Source organism: Lepus europaeus, chromosome 14, assembly GCF_033115175.1.
Source record: "Lepus europaeus isolate LE1 chromosome 14, mLepTim1.pri, whole genome shotgun sequence".
Classification (NCBI taxonomy): domain Eukaryota; kingdom Metazoa; phylum Chordata; class Mammalia; order Lagomorpha; family Leporidae; genus Lepus; species Lepus europaeus.
Genome location: NC_084840.1, coordinates 51,746,083 through 51,770,672, shown reverse-complemented (window position 1 = coordinate 51,770,672; position 24,590 = coordinate 51,746,083). Strand labels below are relative to the sequence as shown.

Genomic DNA, 24,590 nt, shown 5'->3' with positions numbered 1-24,590 from the left:
CTTCTCATTCAAAGATTTAAAACAAGCTTTGAAAGGATCAAACTGACAAGCTGATGTGAAAATAAATTAGCTATCTGACAGAACATAATTCTCTTTAAATTAAGACCAAAAACTCCAGACTTTCAACCTATACTGTGAATACCTACCTAGAATTTAATAAATGTTTTGAGATATGCAAAGATACAGGGGAAAAAGTGACCCATAACCAGTAAAACAAATCAATAAATAGAAACACACCTCAGAGATTTTGGAGTTAAGAGAGAAGTTTCAGACAGATATTAATATGTTTAGAAGATCAAAGGAAAACTAATCATAATGAATGAACTTACAGAAAACATTAGTTGAGAGAAAAAGTATGCCAAAAATTTGTATTCTAGAACTGAAAAAAAAAAAAAAACACCAAAATCTGAAATGAACAATTCAATGAATGGGCTAAACAGAAGAGAAGATCAAAGACTTCAAAGACAAGCAAGAAAAACTATCCATTCTGGTGTGAATGATAAAAAGGAGAAAGCAAATAGAGACCCAGTGACCTGTGAGATAACATATAAGTAATTAAAGTCACAAAAGGGAGAGTAAGAAACGGGAGCAGAAAATCAATTGAATAAATATCCAAAAATTTTAAAAACTTCATGAAAAGTATCAATCCATAGATTCTAAAAGCTCAATACACCCCAAGCAGGATAAACACAAAGAAATCTAAATGTAAGCCTAAAATAACCAAATTTCTGAAGATTAAAGAAAAATCATAAAAGCTTTTGAAATTGTTTCATCATTGTATAAGGGCATGAAATAATTTAAAAACATGTAAATACACATATGTAAGGAAGCAACACTGTGCATAATTACGTTTCTCATAGTAAATAATGCAAGTCAGAAAACAATGGAATGATTTAATTTATTTATTTAGGAAACAGAGATAGAGAGGACATGCATACAGACAAACAAAGCTCACATCTGCTGCTTTACTCCTCAAATATCTGCAATAACTGGGGCTGTATCAGGTCAAAGCCAGAGTCAGTAACTTGATCTAGATCTCCCTCTTGGGTAGCAGGGACCCAACTACTTGAGCCATCACATGCTGCCTCCAAAGGTGTACATTAGTAGGAGGCTGGAATCAGAAGTGGAGCTGGAACTGAAATCTAGGCACTCCATATGGGATGCAGGTATCTCAATGGCAACTTAACTGTTAGGCCAAAAATTAGTCCCTGGAATGATATTTTTAAGTGTTAAGGGAAAAACAAAACTATTATCCCATAGTTCCACAAATAAGAAAATATCCTTTAAAAATAAAGGCTAGGGGCCAGAGCTATGGCGTAACAGGTCAAGCCACCCCCTGCAGTGCCGCATCCCATATGGGTGCCAGTTTGAGTCCTGGCTGCTCCACTTCCGATCCAGCTCTCTGTTGTCACCTGGTAGAAGATGGCCCAAGTCCTTGGGCTCCTGCACCCACGGGGGAGACCTGGAGGAAGCTCCTGGCTCCTGGCTTTGGATCGGCACAGCTCCGGCTGTTGGCAGCCATCTGGGGAGTGAACCAGTGGATGGAAGACCTCTCTCTCTCTCTCTGCCTCTGTCTCTCTGTAACTCTGCCTTTCAAATCAATAAATAAAGCTTTAAAAATATAAATAAAGTCTAAATTAATGGAGGGTGTGTTGTGCCTCAGTTAGGTTACCACTTGGGATGTCTGCACCCCATGTTGGAGTGCCTGCTTTATGTCTTCAGCCACTGCCCTTGGAGGCAGCAGATGATGGCTCAAATACTTGTGTACCTGCCACCCAAGGGCCAACCCATTAGGGAGTTCTGAGCTTCTGACTCCAGCCTACCTTGGCCCTGGCTGTTGCAAGCATTCTAAGAGCAAACCAGGAGATGGAAGATATCTCTCTCTCTCTCTCTCTGTCTTGCAAATAAAAATGAAAATAAATAAAAATTTTGTCTGAAAATTTAGTCAAAATGAAAATATTTCCAGATAAACAAAAGCTGAAATAATCACTACAAGAAATATTAAAGGAAGTTTTTCAGACTAAAGGAAAACAATACCAGATAAAAAATTGATTCAGCCCAAAAGAGTGAAGATTGCTAGAAATAGCAAAGTGTTAGCAAAGAGTTTTCCTTTCAAAATGCATTCTAAAACTGATTATTTAAAACAAGATAAATACAGTGTTCTGTGGAGTTAAATTGTGCATTGAAGTAAAATGGTTGTCAAAAGTAATACAAAGAACATAACAGAGTAAATATCATTGTAATTGTTTCCGTTATAGGATGACTGATATTAAATTAACTTGTGGTAGATGGTGATAAAATACAAATGTACATTGTAGTCCCTAGAGAAACTATAAAAAATAAAGAATTATAGATAAAATACTGATAGAGGATTTGAAATAAATGACTAAAAGTTAATTTCATTAAAAATCCTATAAATATGTATAGTTCTGCATACATTCCTATGGACTTACTTCAAAGGGTATGGTTTAAAAGCTTGCCATGGAACCCCAAATCCCGTTAAGCTGGGTGGTAAAAATGCCGTCTTAAGTGTTAAAGTGATCATATATTAAGTGTTAAAGTGATCATATAAATAGGATTATGTGTTTGGTAATAATAATAGAATGAAAAAGGAGTGAATGCTCCAACCGGGAGATAAATAGAATGACAGTCACTTTAAGTAGCACTCTGACCTGAGAATCAGCCCTTAAAGCATTCTAGTCTGGCTGGAAAGCCCATGAGAGCATTTTAGGCATGGAAAGCTAAGACACTGTGGCAGAAAAATGTCCTACATGAAGGACTTTGGTGGGTGAGATCCCAGTGGAAAGTAGTGGTCATCAAAGAAGGAGGTACTTTTCTCTGAAGGGAGGAGAGAAATTCCACCTTGCTTATGGCCTTGTCTAAATACTAACATAGTTTGTGGATTCAAAAGGCTTCCATAGCATAGGCAGCTCATGTAAAGAACCTCGAGTGATCACTGACATCATACATAAGAATGTGAATTATTAAATTAACAACAGGAGTCACTGTGCACTAACTTACCATACAGAACCTCTGTCCTCAAAGAGTTTTATTATGAAAGTTAACTGTAAACCTTGTTCTCAAAGAAAAAAAAATCCTGGAAATAATTCAAAAGAAAAAAATCAGAGAAATAAAGACAAATAGCAAGATGGTAGACCTCACTCAGTCATATAAATAATCATGTTAAATGTAAGTGGACTAATCACTATAATTAAAAGTTGGAGTCTAGTTTTGAAAACCAAGTCATAAACATATGTTGTTGATAAACAATATATTTTAAATATAAAAATATAGTCTTAGACACTCACATCCATTTTTGCTACATAAAAAAGTAAAAGGATAGAAAATTATATCCTGTGGCCAGTGTTGTGGCCTAGCAGATAAAACTGCTACCTGTGATGCCAACATCCTGTATGGGTGCCAGTTCAAGTTCAAGCTGCTTCACTTCCAATCCAGCTTCCTGCTAATGGCCTGGGAAAGCAGCAGAAGATGATCCAAGTGCTTGGGCCCCTGAATTCACATGAGAAACCAAGAAGAAGCTCCTGGCCTTGGCTTTGTCCAGCCCCAGCCATTGCAGCCCTTTGGGGAATGAAGCAGCAGATGGAAGATCTCTCTCTCTTTCTGTCTCTCCTTCTCTCTGTGTAACTCTGCGTTTCAAATAAATAAAATAAATTTTGAAAAAAAGAAAATTGTATCCCTTTTAAACATGTTATAAGAAAACCAGATTATCTATATTAATGTCAGACTTCAAGATGAGTTGTATCAATAAATAAAGAAGGATATTTAATGAGTCAGCACAATAGTCCTCCATGTGTATACACCTAACAGAACTATATATATATATATATATATATATATATATGTGTGTGTGTGTGTGTGTGTGTGTATATATATATAATGGCAATTAAAAGGAAAAGCAGAAAAATCCAGATTTGGAAACATCAACACTCCAGTCTTAGTAACTTCTAGGAAAAGTAAATAAAATATTAGCACCAGAATATTTGAATGACTTAATTGATCATTTTAAACAATTTTTGACATTTACAGAATATGTAAGCACCAGCAGAATACAGAATTTTTTAAGAGTAAAGCTAAGCAACAAGATATAATACAACTAATTTCATGAAGCTGAGATAATACAATGTTCTCTGATAACACTGTAATTGAAATTAAAACTCACAAAGATATATATCACAAAAATTCCCAAATATTTGAAAGATAAGCAATGTACTTTTTTTTAAAAAGATTGATTTATTTATTTGAAAGTCAGAGTTACACAGAGAGAAGAGACAGAGAGAGAGAAAGAGAGGTCTTCCATCCAATGGTTCACTCCCCAATTGGCTGCAATGGCCGGAGCTGCGCTGATCCGAAGCCAGGAGCTAGGAGCTTCTTCCAGGTCTCCCATGTGGGTGCAGGGGCCCAAGGACTTGGTCCATCTTCCACTGCTTTCCCAGGCCATAGCAGAGAGCTGGATCAGAAGTGGAGCAGCCGGGACTCAAACTGGCGCCCATATAGGATGCTGGCGTTTCATGCCAGGGCATTAACCTACTACACCACAGCACCAGCCCCGGCAACATACTTCAAAACCCATCAGTTAAAAGAAAGAAATGACTAGGAACCAGCATTTTAGCAGAGTAGGTTAAGCTTCAGCTCATGATGCCAGTAGCCCATATCCAATTGCCAGTTTGAATACTGGTTGCTCCACTTCCAACTTAGCTCTCTGCTAATGTGCCTGGGAAAGTGGCAGATGATGATCTGAGTACCCATGGCCCATGTGCCACCCATGTGGTAAACTTGAATGGAGTTCCAGTATACTGACTTCAGCCTAGCCCAGCCCCAGCCACTGCAGCCATTTGTGGAGTGAACCCGCAAATGGAAGATCTCTGTTCTCCCCCGACCCCAACATCACTCTACTTTCAAATACATAAATATTTTTATTGTAACTAGGTTAATTACAAAATAAATTAACTGAACAAAAACAAAAACAAAGCCTATATGAAACACTGGGGTGCAAATTAAACAATGCATCAGGAAAATTCACAGCGCTAAAAGTTTATATTAGCAAAGAAGAAAGGTTTAAAATCAGTGATCTAAACCGAGTTTGGTAAAGTATGGCTCATGAGCATAGAATGGCTTTTTGCATTTTTCAAAGTCAGGAGAGGGGTGAGAGAAGAAGGAGGATGAGTGGAGGAAAAACAGGAGAGAATGGGGAGGAAGAGGAGGCAGTTGCAACAGAGATCCTATGTGGCCAATAAAGATTTAAATATTACTCTCTCACCCTTTCAAAAAAATAATAATAATAAATTGGCAACCCCTGACATAAGTCCCAACCTCAAGAACTAGAAAAAGTAAAAGAAAAGAGGTGAGAGGAAAATCTATGGACTATTACTAAGATTAGAAATCTGCAGACCACTGGAATACATTTGTTAAACTCATCTGCAGGGACACTGGGTGATATTGTCAGTGACTGTTCTACATTGAGGCTTTGTTTGGTTTATTTATTAAAGTGTACAGTATTTAAAAATCAAACATAGCTTTAGTTAAAAAACACTAAGCTGAATTAGTCATGTCCATTCAGACATAACCTGAACTACTGAAAAGATCAATTTCCAGAAGGTTTATTCTGTATAAACTACATGTTAGTCTTCAGTAGAGTATCTCTCCCCCACCACCCCACCTTTTTTTTATTTTTTTTTTATTTTTTTTTTATTTTTGACAGGCAGAGTGGACAGTGAGAGAGAGAGACAGAGAGAAAGGTCTTCCTTTGCCGTTGGTTCACCCTCCAATGGCCGCCGCGGTAGGCGCGCTGCGGCCGGTGCACTGCGCTGATCCGATGGCAGGAGCCAGGTGCTTCTCCTGGTCTCCCATGGGGTGCAGGGCCCAAGCACTTGGGCCATCCTCCACTGCACTCCCTGGCCACAGCAGAGAGCTGGCCTGGAAGAGGGGCAACCGGGACAGGATCGGTGCCCCGACCAGGACTAGAACCCGGTGTGCCGGCGCCGCAAGGCGGAGGATTAGCCTATTGAGCCGCGGCGCCAGCCTTTTTTTTTTTTTTTTTGGTTGTTTGATGTGCAATATGTTTTTGTATGCAGGTAGTAAATAAACTTTGATCTTCCAAAAAAAAATAAGATTAGGAAAATCAATGAAACCAAATATTGGTTCTCTGGAAAGACCAATAAAATTGGAAAGTTTTTAGCTGGACTAAAGGAGAAAAAAAGATAAAATACAAATTATTAATACAGATTTATTCATAACATATAACTTGTTTTTTTTACTCTATATGAAGGGTACTCCCTTTATTCCTACTAATTTTCAGTGTGTTAGATTCTGTCCTTTCTCCTCACCTAAGAAAATTGTAGCTTACAGCGCTGCATTCAAGCTGTAACTGACCTCATGCCATTGGCCTTACCATGTTGTTTCTCCAAGTCACTGATGGAAATGTTGAAGGTATGGTGTGAAGCGTTCAAAGATCGCAGACTCTGGGAGTGTACCCAGTGCACACCACATCTCCGTCTCCATGAAGTGGGAATAGGGAGTGTGTCTTTGCAGCTGGGCAGTGGCGCCTCCTGCAGGTCACATTTCCTGGCAGTGCCTCTGCAGGTACCTGGATACTCCCAAACAAGTCCATCTGCCACTTTCTTAGCCTCCCATCTGCTCAGTTATGGTCTACAAGTCAAGGCTACAACCATCCTGAATTTTAGCTATTACTGATCATGGCTTCCTTTAATACAACAAAAGAAAACAAAGAAAAAACTAAAAGGAAGAGATGAGAATTAGAGGGCACCAACTGAATGAGAGAGTTAATTATTATGGAACTGTGGCCTCTCTGGGAAGCACTCTCTGAACTAAGACTAAACAAATGTCCTAATTCTTACCCTCTCTTCAGCATCCTCCACTCTAATGAAAGCAAGGAGAGATTTGCTCTAAACACAAGTTTCAGTGTGACTCTTGTCTGATGTCCATCGTGTTTGTACTTGGCCAGGAACTTACTGCCAGCAGAGAGAGGTGGAAGCCATCATGGAGGGCGACGAGGATGACAGAGGCTGCTGCTGCTGTAAGCCGGGCCGCTTGCCCCATCTGCTGTCCTGCAACGCGGCGTTTCACCTTCGCTGGCTCACGTGGGAAATCATGAGAACCCAGTACATCCTGGAGGGCTACAGCATCATAGACAACAATGCAGCCACCATGCTGCAGGTGTTTGACCTCCGAAGGATCCTCATCCGATACTACGTCAAGGTATCGCTCTGCTTCCCAAACACTTGTCTGAGAATGGTGGGCTTTGTAGAAAGCTGGATACTGATGCTCCCCCTCCACTTCTGAATTGGAGATCCAGCCCGGTTTGGTTCCCTACAAGGCTTTGTTGTAGACTACATTTTCGTTCTAGTTCTAGACACCAGCAGACAATCTATTTTCTTGTCTGGGTTTGTTTTTTCACTTCTATCACAGCAGGACCTGCCTGTGGTGATGGCGTTGACAAATTGAAACAGCCTAGGAGTAGTAACAAGCCTCAGTGTTTGGGTTGTGTCAGATTGGATGCTCTGCTTTAGAACCAGAATTACGTTTTACATTCCTAATAAAAACTCAACAATACAGCTAAACAAGCAAATCAGGATTAGCTGTTACAGCCTTGCCTCCTTGTACACGTGGAGACTGATAACACACTTTTTCAGTTTCTCATTGCTCATGTCTGCCCCGCTTGTGTTCAACTCCAGAAAATGTGCCAGTTTGGCCTCAGTCTCCTGGAGAACAAGTGTGGGACTTGAACAAGGACGCAGATTGCTAACTGGGACTCAGGTGTTTTTGGAAAGGGAAGGCAGCATGGCTGAGGAAGTCTCTGTAGTGCATCCTATTCTGGGTGAAGCCTTTGCATGGTGGAAACCCTGGATGGTCCACAGAGGGGTTCACATTTTAATGCTGTTGCAGCAGAGGCTGCTCATCTACCGGGGAACCCCTGCACACTCTGCCAGCTAAGACTGAGAGAGGTAGTCTCGCAGAAGTGAGGAAATCAGAATAAAAAGACAACCTGGGCACCTGAAGTTTCTCCCAGCTGTTTCAAAGTTAGAAATAGCTATCATGATGATCCCTAGTGTCTGCAACAGCTGCAGAGGTTTGCTGGAAATAGACTGTGAGAGTCACAAGGGTACATGACTCTGAGTTACCATCCCCAGAGGTAGACAACAGAGGTGACCGCAACAGAAAATGCTGTGACGCCCTTTGTGGGGGAAAAAGATGTACGACAGACTTAGCCATCCATATTCATCACTTTTGTGATGCTAGCAAGAGGCAGACCTTGATATCCTAATTTCATACAAAACCATAAATATTTTGTTCAGCTATACAGAAGTTGGGGAAGATTTGGGAAGCAAATGTATTTCCCAGGCCATTGCAAATGAGACTATAAGAAGTTTTTCATACACTGTGTCAACTCTAGGCAAACTCGTTGGACCAACGGGGTGATATTTGGTGGGTCATGACCTAACAGTGAAACACGCTTGTTAAAGTTCATTTCTCTCACACACACAGAGGAAGGCTGGTAGGGTAGCTCTGCCCCTACAAAGTACTCAAGGACCCAGCTCTTGAGTCTTGCCAGCTCAAGCTCCACCACTTGAAGTGCACTCCCCATCTTCAGGTTGTAAGATTAAGTTCCAAGCTGAAAAGGAGGGAGGAAAGGACAAAGGAAATGATGGCCAAGGGCACGTACTGGCTGCCCACAAATGATTCCCAGGGGTTGCCGCAGTTTACTCCTGCTGTGGCCTGTTGCCCACAATGTTGTCACATATAATTGGGATGGATCCAGGGAAGGGGCCTGAAAAAGGTATTCTGAGCAGCAAGGAGCACATAGTGAAACTGTATGAGCATGGTATAGGGAGAAGGCAGGAGACAAACAGCTGCCAGTCATCTTTGTCACTTCCCTCTTAAGGCAGGAAGTGTTCCTTGAATGTGTCCTTCAGTTCTCTGGAGGCAGCAGGATGCAGTGTTGCAGGAAGGGCTGGATCCAGGGGCTGACTGGTTAAGGAGACACAGGGACCCACTAGGCAAATGGCCAGGAAGCAGCAGCAGGGGCCAACAGTGGGAGTCTAGACAGGACAGATGGATGGGCCCTGGAATTGATCATCCCCTGTTGCTTCAAGAATTGGGCTAGTAAAAGCATGGAGTACAGGAGGGACGGTCCCCATTGGAGGTAACCGAAAGCAGGTGAGGGTACTCAGGGAAAGTCAAGCTGTGGGGAACAGAGCTAAGGTGCTGAAGGGTCACATGAAAAATTCAGGTGCAGGGAGGCCAAAGGAAATGAAAGAGGTGAGACCTTGGGAGCAGAGCTTCCCAGGCACCTGGAGAGGGCAAACCACAGGGAAAGGACCAGCCAATGGCAGCAGGGTGGGGAGAACCCCAGGAAAGTCACTCCCAAACGCAACACACATTTCAGTGCAAACAGTAGAGAAAGCCTGCAGGCCTTCCCTTCCCAAATGCACTCTTCCCAACCCCCGGCATTGCCCACCTTTGGGAGAGGAACCTCCTGAGTCATGCCCCAGGATGCAGCTACTCACTGTGCACAAAGCAGCCCCGGGACACCCATAGGAAATTCAGACCCAATGACCCCAGCTCCCTTTTTGCTAGAGCATTCCTTTAATTGCTACATCTTAGTCTTGTTTGATCATGGCTGCTAGTTAGAAACTGGCAAGTCCTTCAGAGCTGGAACCACTTCCTTCGATTTGCATTGGACCATAAATAAAATAGATCTGTCCTGTGTGCTTAATAAAGGTTTTTTTTAAATCAGAAAAAAAAATCCGGCTAGACCCCTTTGTGTGCCGCTACAATGACCCTCCCCCCGCCCAGTTACTTCCAGCTGTTTTCTGTTCCCACTGCCTCTCTCACCACTTAACATGCATCTATAGACACACAGTCCCTGTGCTCCCTGCCTCCCAAGGCATGGCATGCTGCTGCTTCTGCTGCTTCTGCACTCTCTCTCCTCTCACTCCGAGATGCCCACAGCTTCCTTTCCAACTGCAGCTCAGACCACAGCTCTTCTCCCATGCTGCCCAGGGTCCCTTCCTCGGCAAACCCTCCTGCTTCCTGTAGTGCTAACTCCTAGGCAAAGGAGCCACACCTGACTCCTCTTTGGGACCCTCCCCCAAAAGCCCTGTGGGATGACTTGCTTATGGACATGCCCAGTGCATGTTGTGGACAGAATGGACAAAGCCTCCAGGCCATGTGGATTCCGAGACTGGGCAGAAGAGATCCAGACCTGGGCAGGGGTCTGAACAGCCTGCTCCAGGCATGGTGCTGAGAACAAGGGTCAATATGAAGCCAAGCCTCTGACTCTGGAATAACCCATAAACAGCCTTTGCAGGGGCCAGGTATGTAACAGACAGACCTCCTCCATCATGTGGCCAGCAGTTCACAATGAATGGTGAAGGAAGAGGATGCGGGTGAGATGCCCTGTCTGGATCTGGCCTAATCCTCCCTCTGAGCTTTGCCCAAACTAGAGACTCACACCTGGACCTGATTTTTTTTAAAGACTTATTCATTTATTTGAAAAGCAAAGTTACAGAGATAGAAAGAAATAGAGATCTGACATTGGCTTGTTCACTACCCAAATGGCTATAACAGCCAGAACTGGGCTAGGCCAATGCCAGGAGCCAGGAGTTTCATCTGAGTTTCACATGTAGATGCAGGGCCCAAGCACTGAGGCCATCTTCTGCTGCTTTTCCAAAGCATGAGCTGAGAGCAGATGGGACATGAACCAGAGCCCATATGAGATGCCACCATCACAGGCAGCAGCTTTACCTGCTACACCACAACACCAGCCCTGGACCTGATTTTTGATACCTCCCTCTTGTGGACTTGTAGTTGATACTCATTTCTTCCTCGCCTAACTCCCAGAAACGTGCCTATCAATGCCCTCTTCAGTTTTAGGATGATAATTTGACATCTGACACATAAATCCAAGATAGTGGACAAATGGCCAAGGGAGGTCCCCCAGAACCTCCCAAGTAATATGGGTGGCTTGTGGGAAAACAGTGTCCTTAACTCTCTTCCCCAAGAAAGGAGGATGAAGGCAGACAGAGCTGCAGGAGTGGTAGGAGAGGCACTCTGATGTCTTCCATGGCACTTTTCACAAGCTGCAGCCGGCCATGCACTCAGACTCCCTAGTTAGCTGAATACAGATTGCTGTGTCCTATCATGTTCTGGTTCTGTACACCTGGGCTGAGGCCCAGGGATCTATATTTTTTTCATGAGCTTCTTAAGTGACATGAAACATAACTAGGTTTGGGAACCACTACACAGATATTTCTGCTCTATAGAAACAAGAGTTTTCTTAACTCCAAATTGCTGTTCAGGAGGGGCTGAGGTTTGGGCCCTCCCACTGCCTCCCTGTGTAATTCACACACAAGCAGGTGCATTCTGCATGAGGCTGGCTGTCTAGGTGCGGCACCTGCCCTGCAGCGAGGGAAGGCTCAGAGCTTGCCCTCACTCCCCCTGCTGCAGCCAGGTAGGAAGGATTTCAGGAGGGCTGACTAGCCACTAGCACCGAAGAGTTGGCATTTTGGGGTGAAGAACCAATGTGTCTTGCCTTCTTCAGCCTCCAATGCTTGGGGGACAAAGCAAAGCCTTTGTAGCTCTGAATTACTTCAAGTTTCCAGAGTTCAGCCTTGTTCTTTTTATTATTTGCTAATTACATTGGAAAATGGGAAAGAAAGAAAAATTTGAGATAATTCCTTTACACAAAAGGATTTTTTTTTTTTTAAATCTCCTAACAAACTGGGTCAGTTCCCCCACCTTCTGAATATATTTGAAATCATTTCCTTCCCAATGACTAGTGGTTTTCCCTGGTGTCCCCTCCCTCTCTCCTCAATTTATGAGCGCAGAAGACCCTTTTACCCATCAAGGAACCAGTTTAATGTGGGGGCCTGGTTTTCCCACCGCCATTGTTTCTGGGCGGCTCCCTGAGAGAGAAGATGCGCTTATCACCTGCATGGCAGAGCAGGGAGTGAGAAAACCCCACATGTGGGCCTGCCAGCCAGGCCCCGTTTCTGGAATGAGTTGTCTGATAGAAGATGCTGATCTACAATTAAAATGAGAAACCAGGAGGAGCCCTGCTGGAGGAGCCTGATACTGTGAATTTAATTCAGTAGACGTTCGGCTCACAGCGCAGTTCAGGTTTACAAAGTCAATTCATTTTCACCATCCTGACTTCTCCACTGTGCTTAGTATCGGATCCATGTCATCCTGACAGCTCACTGGCTGTCTCCAGGACAGAATTCCTGCCCAGATAAAGTGGAGGTGGGGTCTGGCTGGCAGTTAATGGGTCGGGCGCTGTGAGAGGGCTGGAGCTGTGCTGCGAATTGTGTGCTAAAGTCAACGCCAGGGCTACAAGAGGAGGGAGTTTTAACCTGTGGAATTCAAAGTCCTCATTAACCATTCTGATTTCATTCGTTATGGAGTTGTGGGGTTGTTTTTAATTCTTCCCTAGAAATGAATGAAAAGGTAAACTTTTGTCTTTCGATTTTTGTTTGTTTTTCCTATCTGATACGTAATTAGTATATACTGGGGGAAACTAGACCAGATGTTTGCTGGAGCCAGATGTTTAGAGAGATCAAATTTCTTTCTTTTCTCTTTGTCATGCTCAGCTGAGAAGCAGTGCCTGTGACCAGGGGCACAGATCTTGGGCATCATTACAGTAGCCCCCCAACCCTCCCTCTTATCCTCAGGATTGATTCCCAATGGATGCCTGAAACCGTGAATAGTGCCAAACCCTTTATATACTGTTTGTTTTTCTGAACATACATAACTATGATAAAATTTAATTTATAAACTAGGCACCGTAAAATTTAACAAGAATAGTAATGAAAGAGAACCATTAGCGGGTAGGTGTTTCACCTCCTGGTTAAGATGCTGATGAAGACACCCACATTTTATACTGGAGTGCCTGGGTTTGATTCCTGGCTCCACTTCCTGCTTCCAGCCTCCTGCTAATGCAGACCCTGGAAAGCAGCACTGATGGCTCAAATAGTTGGGTCCCTGCCACCTGCGTGATGGGACACCTGGATTAAATACTGGTTCCCAGTTTTGCTGAGGCCCAATCTTGGGCGTCATGGACATTTGGAGAATGAACCAGTGGTTGGGATGGGAGTATCTCTCTCTCTCTCTCTCTCTCTCTCTCTCTCTCTCTAATTAGTAAATAACTTTTTAAAAAGTAGAACAATGATTAACAATATACTCTATAAAAATTATATGAATGTGAATGTGATCTCTCACACACATAATATTATACTGTAGATCTTAGCAATGTTATCATGTAATATTTTTACTTTCCTAAAATTGAGAATTGTCACTTTTTCACTTACAGGAAGCACTTTATGACTTCTCTTTGGCATATCTGAATTGCCAGGATCACTACCCTTTCTCTTTGGGGCCAGTATTAAATAAAATTTAGTTGAATGCAAGCACCTCAATGCTGAGACAATCTGATAACTCAGAAGGCTACTAAATGACTAACGGGCTAGCAGTGGATACAGCGTGTTCACACCCTGGGTGGAACACAGGCAGGCAGTGGATACAGCGTGTCCACACCCTGGGTAGCACAGAGCAAGATGGCACACAGTTTCATCACACTCATGAGAACGGCTTCCAATTGTAAATTTACAGACTTTATTTCTGGAATTTTCCATTTAATATTCAGCCCGTGGTTGGCCATGGGTGGTGACCACCGTGTTCTCTTTGGCTCTCAACTTTGGGCCAACTACTTAAAGCACCTGCTCACAGAAGCTGTCAGTGATCCAGTCGAGAGAAACCCTTTGCAGATTCAGAATGTGCATTTTGGAATGTCACATGTGACTCTGATGGCCACCACAGCTGCAGCTGTCTCATGTCCCCAATGCCATCCCCGTTCCCTCACCCCTCTGCTTCAACCTCTCCTGGGCTTCTGCTACCGCTGCCGCTGGCTGCCTCCCCCGAGCCTCACCCACATCCTGCTTGCTGCGTAGGTAAGTCACAGATGCCAACAACATGACTGTTCGAACTGTTTCTCGCGTATGTGCCATGTGCTAAGTTCTTCACAAGCCTCATCTCATTTTAACCTCAACAGACGCCAAGTGGACATCATTAGTGCTTCTGTCTTTCTCACCTCCTGCTTCCAGCTGTGTTTGGCCACTTATCCTAAACCCCCTGCCCCTTTCTTCCTCCCTGTACTACAGGAATTTCTTAAGGCCGGCATGGTTATCCTGGAGTGCAGGGTTACAGAGAGTCAGAGAACACACACACTGCTTAATTTTAGTGGCTTTCTACAGACTTCATTTTTCTTTCTTGCCTATGTTGGGAGCCTAATAGAAAATACGCCCAAGGAAGAAAGGCCATACACCAGTAGCCACAGATTAGCTTCTCCCAAGTCTGGGCTGTCTTCACTCTTAACAATAGAGAGAGGCCTCATGGGGGTTTGCAGCCCTTTCTCTGAAATCAGAGATGACAGGGGGCTGTCCTCTCAGCTGCTCAGACCCGGAGTAACTTGACACCAGACACCTCTGCAACCTGACCCTCAGCTCTGGATTTCATTTCCCAGCCCAGGGAAAGGGAGGGCAGGAGAGCGAGGGATTCTGTGCCCTCTCTGCAGGCATCAGTCACTGACGCCTTTGTCCCCAGCCCTCTGGTATTCATTACGTTCCGTCCTCCCACTTGGGAAGAATGTGTTTCTATAAACAGAGAAGGCTATCAATTAAGTGTTTGCTTCCACTGGGAGCACACATCCCTGCCTCGGCGCACGGAGCGCTGCTTCCCCTCGCCCCTCATGCTTTCAGGATGAGATGCACGGCCACGCTCCCAGGGTCGCCCTGAGCGCCACCGCCATGTTTCTGTTATAATGAAAACGCTGTGCCTGTTGCGTGGGACTCTGGAGTAGCAGACTGATCTGCTGCTGACGCGCCACGCTGGGCGTGGATGTTCATTTTCTGTCACATTTACACTTCTCAAGGCCAGGTGCAGGCCTGTTTGAAGGGTGAATTCATTCAAACACTACACAATGGCCTTCAATAATGCTGTGACTCAGAATAATAAGTCCTGAGGAGGAGGGTGAGCTCCCCCACCCCCGTAAGTACATCGTCTGATTAGGGAGAAAACGTGGGTTATCTTGGAGCATGTCACAGATGTTCACTGTCTGGGCACCCGGGATCAATTTCACATCATCACTACTCTCCACAAGCAGGGAGTTGTTTTCGAGTATTAAATCCTCCCTGACTGGAGCCCTGGAGGAGGCTCTGTCCATCTCTCTCAGCTGCAGCAGTCTAGCCTGGCATCCACAGATTGCTGCAGCCAACCACACCAAGGGTGGGCTTGTGCCCCTCTCGGGAAGGAAAGGGCTGCCTACCATTCTTCCTCATCATGGGATTCTGTGCGGTGACATTCTATCCGCATCATTCCCTGCTCATTTTCTTCTTCCTTGCAGTGACCCTTAAGGGAGGACATTTTAGAGTGTCTCAGTGGCGTTGGTTTGATACATTGAGCCTAGAGAGAAGAACAAATGGTAACACATGTGGAGATTTTGTATTCTATTTTCCTCGGATTATTTTGAGATATTATTATTAATATTATTATTAATAATATTAATGATAATATATGATTAATAATAATATTAATAATATATAATAAATAATAATAATAATAAACCTTCCTAGCTTTCAAATAAGTGCAGGAGTTCAAAATTTTGATATCTCTCTCTCCCTGCAGAGTATAATATTCTATATGGTAACATCCCCCAAAATCCTCTCCTGGATCACAAATGAATCACTTCTGAAGTCTCTGCAGCCCTTTGCCAAGTGGCATTACATCGAGCGTGACCTCGCAATGTTCAACATTAACATTGATGATGACTACGTCCCATGTCTCCAGGGGATAACACGAGCTAGCTTCTGCAACGTTTATCTAGAATGGATTCAGTATTGTGCACAGAAAAGACAAGAGGTAGGTAAAGGAAGTGGAGACTGGCTGTGAGAAATTTGTTTTGTTTTTGTTTTTGTTTTTTTTGACAGGCAGAGTGGACAGTGGAAAGAGAAAGGTCTTCCTTTTTCCGTTGGTTCACTCCCCAATGGCGGAAGCCAGGTGCTTCCTCCTGGTCTCCCATGCAGGTGCAGGGCCCAAGGACCTGGGCCATCCTCCACTGCACTCCCAGGCCACAGCAGAGAGCTGGGTTGGAAGACAAGCAACCGGGACAGAACCGGCGCCCCGACCGGGACTAGAACCCGGTGTGCCGGCGCCGCAAGGCGGAGGATAGCCTAGTGAGCCGCGGCGCCAGCCTGCTCCACTTTCAATCCAACTCTCTGCTGTGGCCTGGGAAAGCAGTGTAAGATGGCCCAAGTGCTTGGGCCCCTGAAGCCATGTGGGAGACCTGGAAGAAGCTCCTGGCTCCTGGCTTCAGATCGGTGCAGCTCCAGCCATTGCAGCCAATTGGGGAGTGAACCATTGGATGGAAGATCTCTCTCTCTCTCTCTCTCTCTCTCTCTCTCTCTCTCTCTCTGCCTTTCCTCTCTCTGTGTAACTCTGACTTTCAAATAAATCAATAAATCTTAAAAAAAAAAGATTAAAAAAAACTTAAAAAAAAGAAATGAAGCCAAGGACAATGAGAGCACACAAAGACAGAAGAGGCAAGGTGTAGGGAGAAAGGAGATAGAGGTGAATGAAGGGAGTTGGTTTGCTTCTCTGGATTTGGAAAGCTGAGTCAATGGATGTGGATAGAGAAAGTGGGTCCAAGTTGGAAACAACTTCCTCAGTTGCTGCTGAAGAATGCACAATGGTCTACAGGGAGGAAACCAAGCTGTGACACTAGCACAGGTCCTGGACTTCATTATGAATGATTCTAAGCAGGTGGCAGAAAATGCAAGTGGCAGAAGCTGCTTTCTCCAGACAGAGCAAGGAGAAAATGCTGATAGCATTCAGCTATGCTTAGCCTCTTCCAGGGGTTGAGATGGCCAGAGAACCTACTGATACACTTGCCTCTCTAATGAGAACTCCCTCCTCAGTTGGTTTATGAAATGCCATTTTCTTGCAAAAGATATTTTGACTTTAAATTTCTTTTGCATCTCCCCTGCCAGCCATTTTTACAGAGCTGACTTTGCTTCTTTTAATTTAGCTGTTACTGTAGATTTATGACCAATTCAAAGGGCCCCTCAATTTAAAGAGAACCAAAGATTGCACTGGACTCCTGTACTTTTTTCTCTGCCTGCTTGATTGCACATCTCCCCTTGCATTTGGTAGCACTAAGGTGAGCACATGTTTGAAGATCCCCTGAAATCCCAGGAAATCAGTTAAACCACATCTTGTCCCCTTTTCTTTGCAAAAGTATCTTTCCCATTTTTTGTCCATGTCCAGCCATAACAGAAACTGTCTCAGGAGCAGAAGGTTAGCTCCCTCTCTCTGAGGCCAGTTGAAACAAGGGCACGTGATGACCACAGTGGATGACCAAGAAATCCTCTTCTACTTCTACATATGTGAGTCTGTGTTGGTACCTATTGGAACCTATTTGAAAGCTGAGTTATTTGTCCTTGCTCTTTCAGCCTTCAAAGACCCTGGACAGTGACGAGGACTCTCCTTTGGTGACTCTGTCCTTTGCACTGTGCATCCTGGGGAGAAGAGCTCTGGGAACTGCAGCTCACAACATGGCCATCAGGTACCTGGGGAAGACAGGTGGGATGCTTTGGACTCTTCTAGGCACTCACATTTTGTCTTTTTGACAGATTTTTTTTCAATCGTCTTCTACTTCCACTTCTTTCAGATATTCTTTCCATGATAAATCATGTTGGGACTTTTTTCTTCTTTCTTTTTCTTTTCTTTCTTTCTTCTTCTTCTTTTTTTTTTTTTTTTTTTTTGGATCACTGTGATCTTTTCAAATGTTACATTTGGAAATATCATTACTATTGAACAGTCAGGACCCAGGGATTCTGAGTATAAGGCCCTCTGTCTTACAAGTGTCCTTGTGAATTTGCTGGGAAGACTCAATAACTTTATGCATATGAAGTGCTTGGCTTGTACCCGGAGAAACTGATGCCCGATGAATGTTAGTTCCCTTTCCCTGTTTTTCTTCACAAAAGAATTCCTCACATGTAATCCAGACCTTCCACTGTCCTATCTCTGTGGGGCTTTGATTAATTGCCTGCCTCTTTTCCTATTTTTTGAACTGTTTCTGCTGAATCTTATGCATCTGTACATAAAAAGCTCAGGTATCTCTTCGTACAGAACAAGAATTAAGCCCTCTCCTGTCCCTTTGTTACCCTCTGTCACTCATGGGGGTGTCTTTCACAAGTGAAAAGGTACTTGTGCTCCCTGCTGCCACACTGCATCTGAAACAGCTCCTAAGCTCTGCAGCCCAGCTGCTCTGATTAATTTCATCCATCATCTTCAAACCACTTCCATCAGTGGTTCACATCCCTCCATGCACATGAAAATCTCCTGGGAGCTTTTACATATCCTGATACCCTGCCTTTCCTGTCCAGACCAATTCCATCAGAACATCTGTGGGTGGGAACACATATCATGACTTTGCCAAACTCACCCAGTGATTTCAATACATAGCCAAGACTGAGAACCATATCATGGAGCAAGGGAGCTTGAAAAAGAGAGGGTTCCTTATTTAACTTTCCCCTCCTTGGTTTCTTCTCTACCTAGATTTTCTTCAATATTTCTGCACTATATTATTGCAAAAATGGTTTTTCTTATATTAGACTTGAATAGGTTTTGTGTTATTATAATGGATTATAAAACTGTAAAGGACAAAACCTACCTATTGGCCAGCGCTGCAGCTCAATAGGCTAATCCTCCACCTTGCGGCACCGGCACACTGGGTTCTAGTCCCGGTCGGGGCACCGGTTCTGTCCCGGTTGCCCCTCTTCCAGGCCAGCTCTCTGCTGTGGCCTGGGAGGGCAGTGGAGGATGGCCCAAGTCCTTGGGCCCTGCACCCACATGGGAGACCAGGAGAAGCACTTGGCTCCTGGCTTCGGATCAGCACAATGCGCTGGCCGCAGCACGCCGGCCGCGGCGGCCATTGGAGGGTGAACCAACGGCAAAGGAAGACCTTTCTCTCTGTCTCTCTCTCTCTCACTGTCCACTCTGCCTGTCCAAAAAAAAAAAAAAAACCCTACCTATTTATGTATTTGTCTAATTGCACTGCCTCATAACTCTGGGACATCAGATAAGCAAACCCAAGGAGACTTGTTGTCCACTGTTTCCAAATGTCTTTCCTGAAGAGGATTTCTGTGAGTCATTGCTGGTGGTGAGGTGTCAAGAGGTATCATCGATTGTAAGTTCTGAGTTGATAAATGGTGAAGTGTTGTGACAGGCAGCAATTTCTGTTTCTCTCTGGAGACAGTAGCCTGGGGTCCCCAGGATGGAAAGGAAAGATCCAAAGGTAGTTAGAATTTGTGACATTAGCTGCTCTTTCAACTCCATCTTGGACTTGTGTGATTTTCTTCACAAGGAAGAAATGTTAAATGTCTGATCCTGAACATATCTTTTTAGCACCTGTGGCTGGCATGTTCTCTAGGGAGGAGCTGACTGACCTTCAGCCCCTCTCCTGCTACCTGGCTCAGCCTCACCAAGGTCCCAGGCCAGTTCCTCTGTGACCATATGGGACTAAATCTGATGATTTCTGGGAGTCTAGCAGAAGACCCATTCATGGGCTGTGTAAAACAGAATAAGGCGGCCCTTAGAATGGGCTTCTTATTGAACTATAGAGAATGATGTTTGAGAAGGGCTTCGTAGGCTCTTGTACTTGCGTCACAAGATGAGACTGCATAGCACTGGGGCAGGTTGTTAAAATACTTAGAAAGGTCTCTCATTTGGTCAATTTGAAGTGTTTCATAAATTTCAAATTTTCCTTACAAGTTGGAAATAAGTGCCGCAAATATTATTTCCAATTCCATCTAAGATATATTTTCAAAGACTTCTTTAGTTTTATTCGTTGTGTTACTTGTTCAAGTATTCCTGATTCAGTGAATCTTTCTTCGTGGGTCCACTTGATTTCTTTCTCCTGGATTAAGTACCCACTGCTTTTTTAAAATGTTACTTTGATGGGATCTTTGTTTCAAATAGTTTCTCCGACTCTATGTCAGCCCTACTCGTTGTGAACATAATGATGCGATAACTCTGGGAAGAATTTAGGAAAAGACTCAATCATCTGAGATTAGTTCAGGATACTGAGAGATCCCATAGCACAGCAAAATCCTACCAGGCACTTTATTTTCCATCCGCATCTATGAAAAGCATCCTCTTTACAGTCTGCCCTAGGCTGATGGTTGGAGTCAGAAGTCCATGAAGGTCTGATTTGGTTGCGCAGACCTGGGGATGTGGAGGGACAGTGCTGAGTGGAAGCCGGAGCCTGGCAGAGCCCCCACCTCTCTTGAACCAAACAGCTGTGCCTGATATTTCATATACTAGGTTTCTGTAAATGATTTTGCTTAGAAAAAAATATTTCCAGAGCCCAAAAAAACTTCAAAACATAATTTTTATAGATACAGTCCAATTACTCTCCAAAGAAAGCTATCCTGATTTGTACTCTCACCAAGAGTACTTCACCATACCCTCACCTCTGCTGGGTATTCCAACCTTTTAAAATTTTTCTAGACTCGTGGTTGCAAATTATATCATTTTCATTTAAATTTGCATTTCTGTGATTAATAGTGAGGTACTGGTCATTTATATTTTTCAGTGAGCTGCCCATTTACATTCCGTACTCATTGTTATCTAATATTTAGGAAGTATTCGAGGATGAAGATATTAACCTGTGTTATAAGTGTTAAAAATATTTTCTGCCAAGCTGCATTTGTCTTTTATTTTTACTTATGACACCTTTTTAAATATTTTGTTTGTAATTTTTGGATTTTGTGTCTTTCTCATGATACAGAAATCTGTATACTAGCTTTTGTTTTCTTCTGATAGTTCTGTTTTATTTCTTTACATTTAATTTTTGAATCCTGATGGACCTGTCTGGGATTTGATTTTACCCTACTTATTAATTAATTAGCTAGCTTTTTACTGTTTCATGGATTCTGGCAGAGGATAATGAGACTTCTGGGTCAGAGACAAAGGGCTTTATTTCTCACAATACAGCAAGCATTATGAGCATGCTAGTATCTGTCTAAGTTCTTTTGTCCCCAAAGTTCATGGGGGTGACACAGAGTACCTGTTCTGTATTATAACAGAACACTGACCTAGGGGAACCTGCTGCTTTATAACAGAGGGAGATGTTACCTTGTGCCTTAGGATAATTTAGTCTAATTACCTCAAACTCCACCCTGAGTGTCAGCCTGGGCCTTGCCTTGTTGGTGGACACAGCAGGATGCATCAGAGAATGAAGGACCCATAGAGTTCTGCCTCCCAGTGAGTCCAGGTAGGGCATATTTCTGTGCACTATAGGAAAAGTAGATAGGGATTCAATATTTTCCTAAGAGGGTAGCTGATAGTCCCACATCATTTGCTAAGTAGCTCATCATTAGTAAGTAAAAATTATCAGTGATTTGAAACCTTACTTTTTCATTTACAGTCATGTGCCACAGCTGACATTTCAGTCCAGTGGTCTCTTAAGTTCATAATACAGCTGAAAAATCCCTACTGCCTAGAAATAATGGAGTCATCTTTCTGGGTAGCACAATACATTACCCATGTGCTTGTGGCAATACTGGTGCAAAAGAACCTACTGTGCTGTCTATGATATGCAAGGATGGCCCATTCATTACTTTTTGATGCACAGTACTTGACAGCAAAAATAAATGAGAGTGTTACTGGTTCATATATTTACTATACTGCAATTTTTGTCATTATTTTAGGATGTATTCCTCCTACTTATAAACACTGTTTGCTGTAAAACAGTATGCCACATCATGCCAGCACAGCCTCACACATCTCATGTTTACCACATGTCTTAATTGCATCAAGAGAGCACATTGAGGGATTGAGCTAAACTGTCTAGGTTTGGGTAAGTATACTCTTTGATGCTTGCACAGTGACATAAACCTCCTAACAACACATCTCTCAAATATGTCCCCACCATGAGGCAACATGTAACTATGCTACTTTCCTCTACATAAATAGTGTGCTCCTGGATTTACACTTCTGTGTAAGTGATCAATTTGTCTGTTCTTACCATGGTGTCATGTTTGGTTTGCTGGAGTGAAACAAACACTGTTTTGATGTCTGAAAAGCCAAGTCCCCTTGTCTTCATTTTTGTTGTGTCTATTGTAGTTTTGTCACCAGATGCTGTGCACATATATTTCTCCTCAAGTGAAATTCTGTAAAACCTCTGTTGGAATTTTGATTAAGATTGTACTGAGTATACAGATTCATTTGAGAAGATAAAATCAATCCTATTTAATAATGTGATATATCTTTCTGATCATTTGATTTTTTAAAAATGTCCTTCAGTAAAATTTTCTCTCTTTTTGTTTTGTTTTTTAGAGATTTGTAATTTCTTGATGAGTTTATTTCTGTTTATTTTATAGGTCTATTGTGAATGTGAATAGAACTGTTTTTCATGTCACATTTTCTAATTAGTTACTTCTTGTATACAGGAAAGTTATATAATATTTTTATATTGATCTCATTCTGGGCACTTCTATTCAATTCTGTATTTACAACAATAATATTTCAATTAAGTTCTTTTTTATGTTTTTGATAGAAAGACATCTGAAAATAAGGACAATGTTGACTTTTTTCTCTCTGGTACTTATAACTCAGTTCTTTCTGTGATTACATTGGCTGTGACCTCCAGAGCAGTGCTGCAGGTTGGCATCAGTCTTAGTTTCTTCTTACTGTAGAAGATTATCAGAAATGTCATGATGTAAAGCTGCCTGGATACATTGTTTTTCAGTCTTTGGAGGTCAGGATGCCAAAATGGGGTTCACAAAGCTAAGGCCAGGTGTCTTCCCAGCTGTGCTCCTTCTGGGGGCTCTGAAGGGAGAATCCATTCCCCGCTCTAGCGGCTGCTTCTCCACCTTCACGCCAGCAGCATTGTACTGACGCAAAAACTGCCCCTACAGCCTCCCGCTAAAGACCCTGACTATTACAAAGGGACTAGGGCTAGATAATCTTCTCATCACAAGGTCCTTAGTTTAATCACATCTACAAAATTCTTTTTTCCATGTAAGGTAACCCATTTATAGGTTCCAAGGTTTAGGACATGAATAACTTTGGAGTCCTTCATTCTGACTGCAACAGGATTTTTTTTTTAAGGGAAAGGGTTTATTGGGGGAAACCCGACAGACCAGAGGGAAGGATCGATGAAGGAAAAGAGGGAAGAGGAGAGAGTAAGAGAGAGAGAGAAACATGGAGAGGGAGAGAGATCAGGAGACGTTGAGAAAGAGCCACGTGCTCAGGAACAGGTCCTCTTAAAATTTTGCTGGGGAGTCCGATCAATAGACTAATCCTCCTCTTGCAGCGCTGGCACACCGGGTTCTAGTCCCGGTCGGGGCGCCGGATTCTGTCCCGGTTGCTCCTCTTCCAGGCCAGCTCTCTGCTGTGGCCAGGGAGTGCAGTGGAGGATGGCCCAAGTGCTTGGGCCCTGCACCTGCATGGGAGACCAGGAGAAGCACCTGGCTCCTGCCTTCGGATCAGCGCAGTGCGCCGGCCGTGGCGGCCATTGGAGAGTGAACCAATGGCAAAAGGAAGACCCTTCTCTCTGCCTGTCTCTCTCTCACTGTCCACTCTGCCTATCAAAAAAAAATTTTTGCCGGGGAGGCTGGCACTGTGCTCACTTGGTTAATCCTCCACCTGCAGTGCCAACATCCCAAATGGGCGCCAGGTTCTAGTCCCAGGTGCTCCTCTTCCAGTCCAGCTCTCTGCTGTGGCCCGGGAGGGCAGTGGAGGATGGGCCAAGTGCTTGGGCCCCTACACCCACATGGGAGACCAGGAAGAAGTACCTGGCTCCTGGCTTCGGATCGGAACAGTGCCGGCTGTGATGGCCTTTTGGAGAGTGAACCTTTCTCTCTGTCTCTGTCTTTCACTGTCTATAACTCTACCTGTCAAATAAATTAAAAAAAAAATTTGCCCGGGAGTGGGCAGGGAAGTAGGAGCAGCAAAGGATTCTTGCCTTAATTCAGTAATGGGAGAATGAGACTAATATTTTAGCATTAAAAATGAGACTTGTTTTAAATTTCTATTAGACCATTTTTATCAAGTCAGGGTATTCCCTTTTCTTCCTGGCTTGCTCAAGCTTTTATTAGGAAAGTATGTTGAATTTTTTTTTAAACTTGAGGCAAGAATTCTGATAACTTTATTATTCTCCTTAAATGTATTAATGTAATGGGTTATGTTAATAGATTTCTTCATGTTGAAACATCATAACAATTCTGAGATAAGCTCTACTAGGTTGTGATAGCTTACTCTTTTTATACAACAGTGGGTTTAATTTGTTAATATTTTACTTGGAATCATTAGATCCATATTCCAAGTAAGCGTGGCTTATAATGTATGTGTGTGTGTGTGCATGTGCAAGGATTCTGTCATCATATAATTTAAAGCCAGGAGTATGCCCTTAGGCATGCTTTTTAAGACTCAACAAGTCATCCCTACCCATTCATTCGCGGTTAAAGAGTCATAGATGATTTTGAATGCTGACT

The 24,590-nt window shown here is 43.3% G+C and overlaps 1 protein-coding gene across 1 annotated transcript in view; it reads left to right on the top strand.

The window, feature by feature from the left end:
• PCNX2 (pecanex 2) overlaps positions 1–24,590 on the top strand; it is a 338,333-nt gene that overhangs the window by 294,370 nt on the left and 19,373 nt on the right. The window contains exons 25-27 of the mRNA XM_062210622.1: positions 6,983–7,236; positions 15,718–15,951; positions 17,541–17,653. Coding sequence (XP_062066606.1) covers positions 6,983–7,236; positions 15,718–15,951; positions 17,541–17,653 — 601 coding nt within the window. The remainder of the gene's footprint in view (positions 1–6,982; positions 7,237–15,717; positions 15,952–17,540; positions 17,654–24,590) is intronic.